At 41.6% G+C, this 13,404-nt stretch overlaps 1 protein-coding gene across 1 annotated transcript in view; it reads left to right on the top strand.

Annotated features, from left to right (window-relative positions):
* SCML4 (Scm polycomb group protein like 4) overlaps positions 1 to 6,028 on the top strand; it is a 108,664-nt gene extending 102,636 nt beyond the window's left edge. The window contains exons 7-8 of the mRNA XM_084624966.1: positions 2,131 to 2,276; positions 5,750 to 6,028. Of these exons, the coding sequence (XP_084481092.1) occupies positions 2,131 to 2,276; positions 5,750 to 5,875 (272 nt within the window). The 3' untranslated portion in view covers positions 5,876 to 6,028. The remainder of the gene's footprint in view (positions 1 to 2,130; positions 2,277 to 5,749) is intronic.
* Positions 6,029 to 13,404: the final 7,376 nt, after the last annotated feature.

Below are 13,404 nucleotides of genomic sequence, written 5' to 3'. Positions count from 1 at the left end.
TTGCCTGACATTTTCATTTTCATGCTCATTCAGCACAATGGAGGCTAGATCACCTAGCAGGAGCAGTATCAAGGTCATAGTCTTCTACAGTTTATAGTGTCAGGGTAGAAACTTCCCTCTCAAATTCACTAGGTGCATCTGACTCACTGCGCCACTACCTAACCACCCTTTTTGGAGTGAAAACCTAAAGTCTGCCCTGGCCACTGACAGCCTTCCATTTGAACGGCCAACTGGCAGTTTTCTAGGTAGCTCCACACACATGCCTATATCTGGATTAGACTGAAAGCAAGGTTCCACCTTGATCAAGAGGGATAGAACTTGGTGCTTTTTTCAGCTAAGATAATGAGAACCTATTTCTGTCTAGCTGAAATTCTGCTTTCAAGATGCATCCTGTTTCTTTCGCTCGTCCCTGACAATGTATTCTACGTTGCTGATCATCCGATGGTTGGCAGAGATGGTACCATTCATTTGGCATGCTTTTTCTTCACAGCTTCATGCCAAAGATCCCAGATGTGCACTGCATTTATTCTGCTAGCGGAGCCCAGAGTTGCCTGATTGCATATGAACATGAACACTAGCAGTCTACTTAGAGGACCTGCAGCTACTCCTTGTCCTGTATATCCAAAAGAGTGACCTAGTAAATGAGAGTATAATTATCACGATATTTACATCAAATCCCAGTATGAAGCCCCGTCAGTCAGATTTGCACATCCATAGTATTGCTGCTTATTGGAGTCCATCTTTCATAATTGCAAAAATATACCGAATTATGTTACACTGTGAGATATTTTGGATGGCAAAAAAGTACCAGTATGCACAGCCTGGACATTAGGCAGGGATCCTGCTTGTAGGGGCAGATCATCCGATGGTGCAAATCAGCCGAGCTCCATTGAAGTCCATGGGATACCAGTTTACATGAGCCGCTAATCCAGCCCATTCCATTTGCTCACATGTATTATAGTGCTCTCACTGGTCTGTGGGATTCTTACAGAGTTTATACATTTTTTCAAGCTCAGTGTTTCTTTGGCTGTCTCAGATCTTCTCTAATCAGCCACTTTGAGCCTCTCTGATTCCCCTATTGACTACTCTGGGCTTCTCTGGCCTCCAGTTTTTCAACTCGTCAGGTATTCTGATCTCCCCCTGCCTGCTCTGTTCTTTTTCTGTTGTGCCTGGTCTCTTACTATTCATATCTACTCATTAAAAATTCTGCTCTAACAAAGAGAGACGAGGCAGTTTTGGCTACTAAGGTGTTATGAGTCTATACGCTGCCTCCAGTTAATGTGAAGTTTGCTTTGTATAGACAAATGTAAACAGCTTTCCTGTAATCAAATGTCATCACATAGCACTGCAAATAGTGCAACACCATGAAGGAGGGGCGGGGGGCAGGTTGCATACACGTAGTGACTGAGATTTATAATTCTGCAGAGACTAGGAATAAAAACATAAATGCACTTTCATTCCAATGTGCCTTTATTGCCTTGATTTAAGGCTGGAACAGGCTGAAGTGACCTTAAATCATCCTGGGCTTATACCATTAAAAAGTCACATGTGCAATGTTCATCTTCGCACATTTTAGTAGCTCTCCAAATAGGCAATCACTGGGGACCTTCAACTTTGTGAGAGCCCGAGATTAGGAGGATATCAAATGGAAATGCTCTTTTAAGCTGCAGGATAAGTCAAAATATCTGAACACTAAGAACAAACAATTTGCTAAATCCCCATTTCATCCAGCCTTTGCACTGGATGGCTAATTCCTTTGTTTAGCGCTGTGGTGTTTTATCTCCAGGTGGGAGAGCAGTGCCTTCTTGAGCCAATATTCCTGCTGCCTGCAGATCAGACAGCAGTGGCTGCTCTGTTATGAGCATGGCAGCTGGTACGTTTTTTCCTTTCCCAGCAAGAGACTGAGCATTTCATCGTTTTTAACACAATTCACCAGCTGGGACCAAGTCTCCTAGTAAGCAGTCAAATACCTTCTCTTCTCCCCCCTGCCCCCCCGACCCCCACACCCACACCAGCCCGAACACCAACACCGTAGCAACCACCTAAGGCTGCCCTACTCCAAAGTGCTCTCAAAACACATTAACTGGTATTAAGTTGTAACATGCTGTTATGGGCTTTTTCTATCCATAGCCTCAAGTCCTTCGCCAGAAAGACAAGATGCAGCTCGGCCGTCAAGCAAGAACCCTTCGACCTGGACTGTCGATGATGTGGTTTGGTTTGTGAAGGATGCAGATCCTCACGCGTTAGGTCCGCACGTGGAGCTTTTCAGAAAACATGTACGTAGGAGGCGGTCCATAGTGTAACCCAGCTATTTGGGCTGAGTTTACAGGTCATTGACTTTACCAAGTGAGAGTCTTATCTTGTGAGGCAAGGAGCATCCCCAACGCCTGCTGGCTGCAGGGGGAATTGCTTGCACTCAGCGGTTTACAAGACACAGCTGATGTTAACATCCAAGTGTTGGAGTTTAACTCTACATTAAAAGAACTTCTAGGTCCAGCCAGGTGATTCGTGTCAGCAGAGGCTGAGAGTAATGTGTGGAGGAATTGCTCTCTCAACCCCTGGAGGGAAGCAATGGCTTATGTCATTCTATAGCTAATCCCCTGAGCTGGGTGCTTAAGGCCATATCTTAATTAGCTCCAGCACTGTGTTTAAATGAAGTCCAGGCCAGTAAGGAGCTAACTTAGTTTCCTTGACCATTACAAACACCGTATGGCTTTCCTATAAACCGTTTGACAAAAGCATGGTATAAACCAGCAGTGTAGACAACATAGTTTAGCCATCTGCAGTTGAACAAAAGTTGCCTTGCTGGAAGGTTTTGAGACTGGGGCGGGGAGATGTAAATCAGGGGAAGCGGGTGTGAATGTGAGGGAGGATCCCAGAAACATGTGCAGACTTTCCCTGCTATTCCTCGCCCTGTCCCAGAAAGAAGAACGTTTGGGAAGTGACAAGTCTGCCTAGTACAAAAGCATCAGGGCGGTTTTTGTTTTGTTATTGCATATGTGGCAGATTCTGACATTATATTGTCTTATACAGCATGGAGCCTGGTGCGCTGACACAACAGCCTCTAGGTGAGCTATGCTGTAGGATTTTATGTGGTGCCATAGTCCTACAGTATTTGTGACAAAAGAGACCCAGTTAAATGGGCACTAAAATTTGCCACATCTTCCATTGTGAAGTACCCAGCACCTGTTGTATATACTTAGAGTCAGTTTCACTGTAAAATATGCAATAGGTCTGAGAGCTTGGGTGAGGCTACTGCACAACTCAATTCAATTAGGCCTTTGAAATATATATATCCCTGCAATTTTTCAACCTTCAAATCTAAGCTGGATTAGCATGGAGACCCCAGAGGGGAGAGGCAAGTGATTAGTCCATTAACCTTAGCCATATCTTCCTGTGTGTTAAATCTTTCTATGAAGCGTAATTTACTTTGAAGCACTTAATGTCATTGACAGGCCCAACAAGCACCCGAAATCATTGCTTTAGCAATCAACTAATCTTAGCCGTGACACCACCGTTGTAGCAGGGTGGTACAATGAAGAGAAAGTGGGAAAAGGAAAAGCAAATGAGGACAGTGCTATCTCTTGCCCTGTTATATTTAAAGTGACCATCAGGGATTGGGGATTGACTTATACTTACTGTGCCAAATTCACCTAAACAGCTGTAGGGAGAGATAATCCACCTTAGCCAGTCTATTCCCCTATCTCCACAACAGGGAAGGCAGTGAGTGGTACCATCACAGCCCTCCCTTGTGTTTTTCCCATGTAGGAAGGCAGCTCTTGCTTGTGGCCAAGATTCTGCAGTAACTCTGTCAAAAGTGGCTTCTGGGGGTGTGCACTGGATCCACGAATCCCCCAACCTCCTGGGCTGTTTTCTGCGCTGCAGCCTCTCCCAGGGAGAGTTTCTGCATCTGGAGCCACTGCAACAGGGTCCAGGCTCAGAAGAGTCTAGCCCATAATTTATAGGGTCACTGAAGGGCGCAGAACTGGTGTGAGACCATCAGCTGTACACCTCTCTTGCAGTAGCATTTCTGGCAATGAGTGTGTGTGGTTTTGCAATGACCTCTCAGCAAGAAGAAAGCAGCAAAAGTGATACCCAGCCGTGGGAGAAGGGAAGGAGAGAGAGAGAGAGAGTTTGCAGAGGATAGTACATGACGGAGGAATACATGGAGAATTAACAAGTAGCAAAATCAAACTAAAAGGGAGCAAAGCAATGCAACGCTCTGATAGTTTAATTATGGTCAGTAATTGGCAAATGCATATGTGAAGGAGACTAAAATCTTTATGTTTAAGGTAATTAAACCTGTTCATTCAGAATTATAACCTGCCTCTTCCAGTGATGGATATTGTAATTGTGAGCACATATAGTTTTCTCGACCTTCTTCATATTGATTATTTTAGCTTTGTTCCAGTTAGCTTACCACTCGACAGTATTGCTTGCAGAGGGTGACCTTACTGAGAGGGGAAGCCTACATTTCCAGCCTCTGAAGTGGGACCAAGAAGTGGGAGGCGCAGTCTCATTTTGCTGTTTTAATCCTTTTATTCACGAGCAGCCTGATCCTGCAAACACTTATTACTGAGTATAGCGCTAGCTACTCCGAATAGTTCTAGTGAATCAACCCCACAGGGTTAGTGCCCCTTTAGGGATTACTCACCATGCTGAGAAATATGCTCGGGAATAAGTGTTTGCAGAAACAAGCCTTAATGCTTTCCTATTGCAGCTGGAAGCTGCTCGCTATCTCCAAATGCTACTGCAGTCTTGCAGGCTGTACTTGAGAAACCTGTGTCACTTCTTGCTCCCAATCCCTTATAGAAACACTCCAGTAGTCTACAATACTGGTCCAAATTACTGTGGGCCAGACCTCAACTAGTGTAAGTAAACCTGACTCCCTTGGCTTCAGTGAGTTACACCAGCTAAGGATCTGGTCCTGCATCTTCTAATAGTGCTATTGCAGAGTTTTAGATCATTACTGACATAGTATTAATAAAGAGAAATCAAGCAAACATACTTTTTCATCAGAGGGACATAGCTATTGCAGGATATTTAATTAAATATGAATGCTCCCTCTGGCACACTCTTGTCATGTAATTTAATTCTAACCCTTACATACTAATAATGTTAAAGGGAAAAAAACATTTTGAAAAAGCCGGATTCACTCTAATCACTCGATAGTATTTTATTTTACTTCATTCTAAACTCCAGAAGTTTGTTTTTCTTTATGCTATGCACATGTTGGTTGTATCCATATTTGAATGCAACATTGATTCTTCCTTTATCTTACCTTCTGAAAATGATAGGAAGAAGCGATAAGGAGAAAGTGGTTTCCAATGTGGTGTGTGGGGGCAAGAGGAGTGGAAATTGACCATCAACTGCTGATTGAGTGAATCATAAAGTGATCTTACTGTGGATCAGCACTAAGCACAATAATGGTCCGTGCACAGTAAGCTTGATAGTAATGCTTCATTAGTATAACTTGGATCACACAGACAAGCTCTGACCATCAAACAGAAACGATGAAATGTATGGAAGTCATGCTAATACTTAGCACTGATATGGCACGTTTTAACATCAAGGTGCTTTGATGAAACTTTAAAATTGACAAAATTTCAGCCAGCTCTACTCTGAATGAAGCCATTTGAAGATGCAGCTGGAAGATGTCTTAGCTGCAATGGAATGCTTGCTCTCTTACTTTTTCAGCACTGGTCACAGGTTATACATCTTGATTTTTCTCTCTCTTTTTTTAAAACAGGAGATTGATGGCAATGCTTTATTGTTACTGAAAAGTGACATGATCATGAAATACTTGGGGCTGAAATTAGGACCAGCATTGAAACTTTGTTACCACATCGATAAACTCAAGCAAGCAAAGTTCTGACATTTCCTTCAACAGTGGCCCAACATAATCCCAGATAGCAGACAAAAGGTAACATGTTGCCTTATAGAAATACATCAACTTGTGAATTGTTTTTCCCTCTTTTTTAACAAAGACTTTCTTTTTTAATACTTGTGCATCTTCACCTTTTTTTAATCCAATGGGGTCTTTTAGCTGTTCTGTGTTAATAATTTTCCAAAAAGTATATAATTACAATAATTATTTTATATCATTAATATTGTTATTATGATTATAGTAAGTCCTATTTTTGTAATCAGAAGTGGGAAATCGGAAACAAATACAGCTTTGACACATGCTGAGGACTGATGAGGGACTATAGAAGAGTCACTCATTAGCCACCTGTCAGCCTCTGGGGCATAATTAGTAATTTGCCAACATCTGGGGTGTGGTTATAATGCAGACCCAAGAACAACAGCATTATGAGATAAAAGGCCTGGAAAAGGTCAGATTAATGCCCTTTGTTTGGTCAGCTATTGTTGTCTTATGGGCACTACCCCCACGTCTTGCACTATCTGGAAAACTTGAAATTCTTTAGTTTAAAAAAAAAAAAATTCTGAAGACTGAAGTACCTTGTTTTCCCACTAGAGGGACAAATCCTAATAAACTCCAGGCTTCAGCTGCTGATGACATGGTGGCTTTCTATAGGGTGTGATTGAGCCACCTTGATTTTACATCTAGTATACACACAAATTAGGAACTGCAGCTCCTAGCATGATCGACCCTTCACTGCTCACCGACAACTAGTTCACGATTTAGAAAAACCAAAACGCAGAAAGCGTTCCTGATAGGATGCCACAACACACTGCATCTCGTTAAGTCAAAAAGTGGTTGGATAGCTCCCAGAGCATCTGGCATTCTCAGCAGTCTGCCTCCTTCCTTGAGCCATGCCTGTATGCCATATATTTTGTGGCACTCTTTAAAAAGCAAAAGAGTACAGTGGAAATGTTCTCCAAAAAGAAGTTGAAAATACAACGCACACTGTACATTTGCAACTGTGTTGGATCTAAAAGGTAGATTTTCTAGATTAATTTCCTTACTGAAGCTGCCATTGTGGGTAATCTTGTTAACGTTCAGCACATATGCAGAGGTGTTGAGCATTAGGATTTAAGTGGATTCAAAATGTCCTTCTGCACCATAAAAGAACCAAAAAAAAAAAAAAAAGACAAAATGTCCACATCCTATACAGCCATGTCAGGACAAGTATATTTTTAAAAAAATAATAGATTACTTATGGGTTGGATATGCTCTTATTTTCTTCTTTAAAAATGAGATTTATCAAAAGGATACCTCTACCCGTTCAGCTTAAACAGCATTCTCTTTAAATGAGTGTCCAGATTTTTTAGCAACTCTTTGAGATATTAGGGCTGTGTGATAGCCAGACTCAACCTGTCTCAGAGAATGGATTCCTGAACCTTTACATGGCAGTGATCAGATGGTACCATCCAATTCTGTTCATGTAGAATAAAATGTTACCAAAAATGTCATGCAGAACAAAACTCATTTTTATGTGCAACATTAGAATAAACCTGCTGCAAAAAAGATACAAATTCTGGGCTTGATCCTGAAAACACATATGAATTTGAATAATTTTAATCCCATGAGTAGTTTAATAGAACTCACTGGGGTTATTCACATGAGTAAAAGTTACTTATGCCCTTATATGTTTGCAGCATTGGCTCCGCAAATGACTGACCAGTTTTCAACAAGTTCTGTATGCACACTGAAATGCCTTTGAAATGAACACCTGAATAAATGTGTTAAATGAAATTCCTATAATACTAAGTATAAAATATACTAATATCTAAACATATGGACGATTAGAACTTTAAACTGAGCTGCATTGCTTTATGTCCATGTTGCACAGAATGAAAATCTGCTCAGCCAGATGTGTGCTAGGGACATAAATGTGTTCACACCAACAAGACGGTTATACAGTTAATTGTTCACTGTTGCATTTTCAAAAGTTAAGTCTTTTACTTACAATAATGCTACTTATTTGACCTGCTTTTAAAGTCAGCCCAAAAGAGTGTAAAGACCTTGATATATCTGTAATGTCATACTCAGCAAATCCTAGGACAATCTAGTTTTCTTACGTGTTCTGCAATGTAGCCCATCTTTCTTATTTTTAAAAAAACTTCTGATTTTAGTTCCTTCCATCCAAAAACTCACTTCACTGTAACATAGCTAACTCCAAAAGAGAGCAGGTCAAACATTTTCCAGTGGGATGTTTTTTCCATTGCGAAATGCTGTTTCCTCAAAATCTAAACTTTCCAAGGGAACCTGCTGATTTTGAGAAAATTTTGTTTTGGAAACCTCCCTGAAACAAACATTTCACTATTATTGAAACACTTCTCTTTTGACATTCTTGGGAGGAATATTTTGGGGGTTTTGTTTTCAAAACAACGTTGTCATTTGAAAATGTTTTTGATTGTATATTATGTAGAAAGTCAAATTTGAATGAAATGTTTCAATTGACCCAAACCATTTTTTAAAAAAATTCATTTTGTATAAAATATCTAAATTCAGTGTTTTGCTCTGATTTGGAAGAAACCCAAATTTCAAATTCTGGAGTTTCCCACAGAACAGAAGTTCTGGTTCCTCACAGCTCTACTCCTAACATACTTTCTTTCCTTTCTCTGCCCCTCTTTTAGCCATTAAAACTGAATAGTAATCAGAAGGCAGAGACAATACTAACAACATATATAAATTAGCTAGCAACAATGATATTTTTACATCCAATGTGCTGGAAGAATTTTCATACACCATTGTATGAAACTTGTATATACAGTCAGTGGTGCTATTTTTTTTATATTAAACTTTTAAATATGACAGACTGTTGAAGTCAGGATGTTTTAATGTTTTGTCCTTGGTGTTTTGTTTTCATTGATTGTATTGCATAGAAGTACAATATATAGCAAAAAAAACCCCTCCTTTTTGTGTGTTTTGAAATTAAAGGCAATTAGGGGGCAAGCATTATTGAAGCAATATTGCGATTATAACTAACTTTCCCCCTCACAAGTCTTGTCAAAGATGGTAGTTAAATAGCTCTGCTGTGTAAAACCGGTCAGGCCACTTCCTCTGAACAAGCACTAAAGAGTCAGAACATACATGTCATTCATTTCCAAATTAGATGCATTTTTAAACATAGTTGGTACAAATTACTTTGCTTCTTGTTCCGTTCATGGCTTTCACTTCAGACTGTAGCCAATCAAGTTCTACTTTTGAACCATCCTGAGAGGTGTGTGTGTATGTATGTATCCTCATAAGCAACTATGTGGGTCTGTTTTCTACTTTAAAAGAATCATAGCTGGATCAAAAGACATTTGCTACAAGCAATTTCAACATTTTATGAGTATTCCCTTTTGTTTACAAATGTAGGCATAGTCTAAGAATTTGGGGGAAAGTTGTGAGTGAGTTCTTTAGCTACTGTAGCTAAAACAGCCTATCCCCCAAATATACCTGCTGCTGACCTTTTTTTAAAATGGCCGACCAATTCGACCTATTCTGTTCATACAGCTCATTCATTTTTCCTTCTCACTGACCACTGCTGCTGTCATGGCATCTTCTCCCTCACTGACAAATGCGTCCCTCCAGAGCAAGGGCTGGATTAGCTCCATAAATTGCCCCCTGGCAATCCAGTGCTGTCAGCCTCCACTTGGCCTGAGCCTACTTTTGAACCTGGGCCCCTCTTGTGTGGCAGCAAGGGGAGCTGCTGCTTCTGCAGAACAGTCTTGCTCAGCATGATCAATGCATAAAGGTACCCTTGAAACAGGCTGTGGCAAAAGCATTGCTGAGAGCCATATACTGCCCCCAAACCATACACTGAATTCCCATGGGAGTGAGCTGTCTTAAAAAGATGCTGTCTTTTTTAAAAAAAAAAAAAAAGGGGGGGGGGGGAACGACATCGGGGGGAAAAAACAAATAGAACATTAGTAAAAGATTGGGGAAAATACTGACTGGACTTTTGTCTTAGAAAGATTGTTTGCAGTAACAAACGCAATAGTCTAGCTCAGTTAGCACCATTACCAAATGGGAGGTTGAAAATGGCTTAAGAAATGGGCTTTAGATTGAAAGGTTTGAGTGCTAGGGCCTGATTCTCATTGGCGTAAGCACTCCTTTAAAGCTCTCTGGCCTAACCTGCTATAAGCCCCCTTTGTTCTGCTAGAACAATGTAAATTGGCCTGGTTGTAAATGAGAATTGCTTCCCCCACCCTCGCCCCGTAACCATGCTTGTATCTTTAGTTTTTCTGATCTGAAAGACAGAGATGTACCTGCCAGTGGTCCGAGCAGCAATATTTGCATTGAAGTAGGAGGGGGGATGTCATTTCCCCCTCTAGACTGGGATACACAATCCCTGTCGTGGGGGAAGGTTGAGCCTTAGCTCACAAAGATATGTCCGGAGAGGAATTTGATTTGACCTTTGGAATACTCCTGCTCAGCTGCAAGGGGGGAGCAGTGAGTGGAGAGGCAGTGAGGTTAACTGCAGAGCAAGTGCCCCAGCGACCCCCAGTAGGTGGTGGAGCTACTGCAGGTCATCCCTGCAGCCCAGCTGGTTGTGTGAGGATTCAGCTGGGTTGCCAAATGGGTGAGAGGGATATCAGAGGTGTGAGTGCAAGCCGAATGGGTGACACCCGACAGCCCTGTTCTCTGCTCACACTACTTCTGATCAAGAGCCCACTGATGTCATTAGAAAAGAGTCCCATTGGCTTCAATGGGCTTTCCTCCAGCCCTAAATCATAAGGTGCCACAAGTACTCCTTTTCTTTATTCAAGTCAATAGTTATACTGGTGTGAAACTAGTGGAACAGAGAGGAGACTCATGCCTCTAGTGTTCCAGTCTAGAGGATTACTGTGTATTATTTGTAAGCCACAGTGAAATGTTCAGTTCTGTACACTGAGTCTGTTTCTACACATGGGGTTTTCTCCCCTTTGGAGTTAGTTATAAGAATGCTCTGTTGGCACATGCTTCTTCTGTATCGAAGGACTTGGGACTATTAGAAAAATAACTCACAATAAGCCCTTTGAGGGAAATGTGGAGGAGAATTGTGTCCTTTTCCAAAAGCAAACCTTAGTGCAAGGGTTCTAGAATGCAGCACACGAACACATAAAGTGTCACACTCTTTATAATATTGCAGTAGCTCAAACAGGGTTGCAGAAATGGGAAAATCCATACCCACAATATATGGTTCTAAATCTGTACAGCTTTGCCGGAAAATGCCAGCAAATCACAGCCACACTACCTTCGAGTGCTTGCAATAGCTACATGCTGCTTCCTAATCCACACTCCCTTCCTGGACAATTGGAAATGGTTTCTTTTGGAAATCTAAAATTGTACTTGAAAAAGAATCACTTTTATTCATTGCCCCGAGTTCAATATTATGGAAACATGTCTGCTAACCATTTGCTTTGTGTAATTTGTACTAATGCTAATAAGAAACAGCTGCGATGCTTCCTGTTGTAAATTCTTTTGTGGTGGTAGTGGCATTATCGCATACACTTCCCCAATGTGATGGACTCTAGTAAGACAGAGCTCTTATTCTGACACTGTGCAGCTTGAGCAAATGCCATCAACTCAAAGTAGAGCTATGCAAACCTTAATTGAGAGGATGTCTCTCTTTGTTCCCAGTCTCTGAACTACCAGGTGCCTGGCTCTGAACTGTTGGGTGAGTTCACATGATGCATTGGAGATAAGTCACTGCGTGCGTAGTGTTTTCAGCACTACTGGATTCAGCATAAGTGTAAGTGGCAGGTTAGGTTACTTGCAGTTTAAGCAACGGGCTTTCAGTCTGAGGTTAAGCAGTAGAGGAAGGCAGTTTATTTTTAAAAGAAATGTTCTAGTAAAATATGTTGGCACTTTAAGACTCAGACTGAAGCACAGACGGCTTTTCTCAGCGGCAGTCCCAAGTAAAATGTTTCCCTTATCCATGGCTAAATAAAGAATCTTGATCCTACTGAGGCCAATGTAAGTTTTACTATTGACTTCAGTGGGACCAGAGCTTGGCCCAGAAAGGAGGGCGAGCTTCAGCCAAGTTCTAAAGTAAGCAGAACCTAACAAGGCCTATTTCATCCTCCCTTGATCTACTAAGAAATAACAAAAGCTCACCAACCTACTCCAGTCCCTCTCCCATACAACTCCTTCCCTGCTGGTTTATATACTTATCTGCTGCCCAGGGAATCATTTCCTGTTGCTAATGAAGCCTATTAGTATTCCAATAGGGAGCTTTGCTAATACACCCATTTTTGTCAGCGAAGTGCAGGTTGGGTGGCAGTGTGAGAGGGGGAGGTGTTAACGCCCTGCCTACCAGAATCTGTGTAGGATCCTTTCAGCTGCGTGCCAGAAGAAAACATTCCATAAGGCCGTTACATACACATGGATGTTTGATGAGTTCTCAGTTTTGAAAGGCAAATTAAATTAATAGAATATCAGGGTTGGAAGGGACCTCAGGAGGTCATCTAGTCCAACCCCCTGCTCAAAGCAGGGCCAATCCCCAATTTTTGCCCCAGATCCCTAAGTGGCCCCCTCAAGGATTGACCTCACAACCCTGGGTTTAGCAGGCCAATGCTCAAACCACTGAGCTATCCCACCCCCCTAATTCTACATACAGAGCTTCTAAACACTGAACCAAGCAAAATCTCCCATTGATTTATACATGACTCCACTGAGAGTTTTCCCAGCATAAGCACTTTGGGATCAGACCCCTAGTGAAATTTAAAAACTGTTTAAAACCAATCTAAGTGGCCCATTACATTTAGCCACTTTAATAGTAATGGCACTTGATAGTGCTTCAAATGCATCAGTCTCTTGGATGGTGTCATACTAAAATAATAAGGCCAGATAGGACAATAGGAAAGAGTCCACCTGCTACTGAAGTCTTTTTCTTTGGTTTCTGGAGAGCTGCCAAGAACAGTGCTTGAGACTGGGCAGGAGAAGGATGATGGGCATGTGTGTGGCTTAGCTAGGCTGGCCTGGTTTTGTAGGCAGGCGGTGAAGTGAGTAAAATAAAAGCAGGGCTCACAAGCTGAGAAGAGCAGGTTTCAAAGAGGAGGAAGTCCTGTGTTTTCCTGGTGTCCCCTTGTCATCTGTGGCCTACTTCCAGACTTGTATAGAATCTTTCCTGAACATATCCATGTTTCTTTATAGCCCATTGTTATTGTTAAGGGCAGAGATCATGGTGCCCTTCTCTTTTAAAGATAAAAATACTGGCCACCAGTTCCCGATTATAAGTACTTTATAAAAGAACAGGAATCAGTAAAGGGCTGCAGACAAAGGAAAATAATAGTAAGGACATTTTAGAATGTAATTGCTATGCAACTGTCACTGTCTTTGCACTCAGAAGTAAGGCAGGGTGAGAGAGAGAACTTCTGAACTTGGGTGAATCTAAACCAGCGAAAGATTGATGTTTAATTGTATTCCTTACTTTGATGGTTGCCTGAGCCGTAATGTGTTTTCTGACTATGCGTATTTGCTGCAATGGCAGTACTGAGAATTGATCAACACACCTGAGTTTCAGA

The sequence above is a fragment of the Lepidochelys olivacea genome (assembly GCF_965140295.1).
Source record: "Lepidochelys olivacea isolate rLepOli2 genome assembly, chromosome: 3".
NCBI lineage: Eukaryota > Metazoa > Chordata > Testudines > Cheloniidae > Lepidochelys > Lepidochelys olivacea.
Note: the sequence above shows the minus strand (reverse complement) of the source record. Positions and strands in the feature narration are given on the sequence as shown.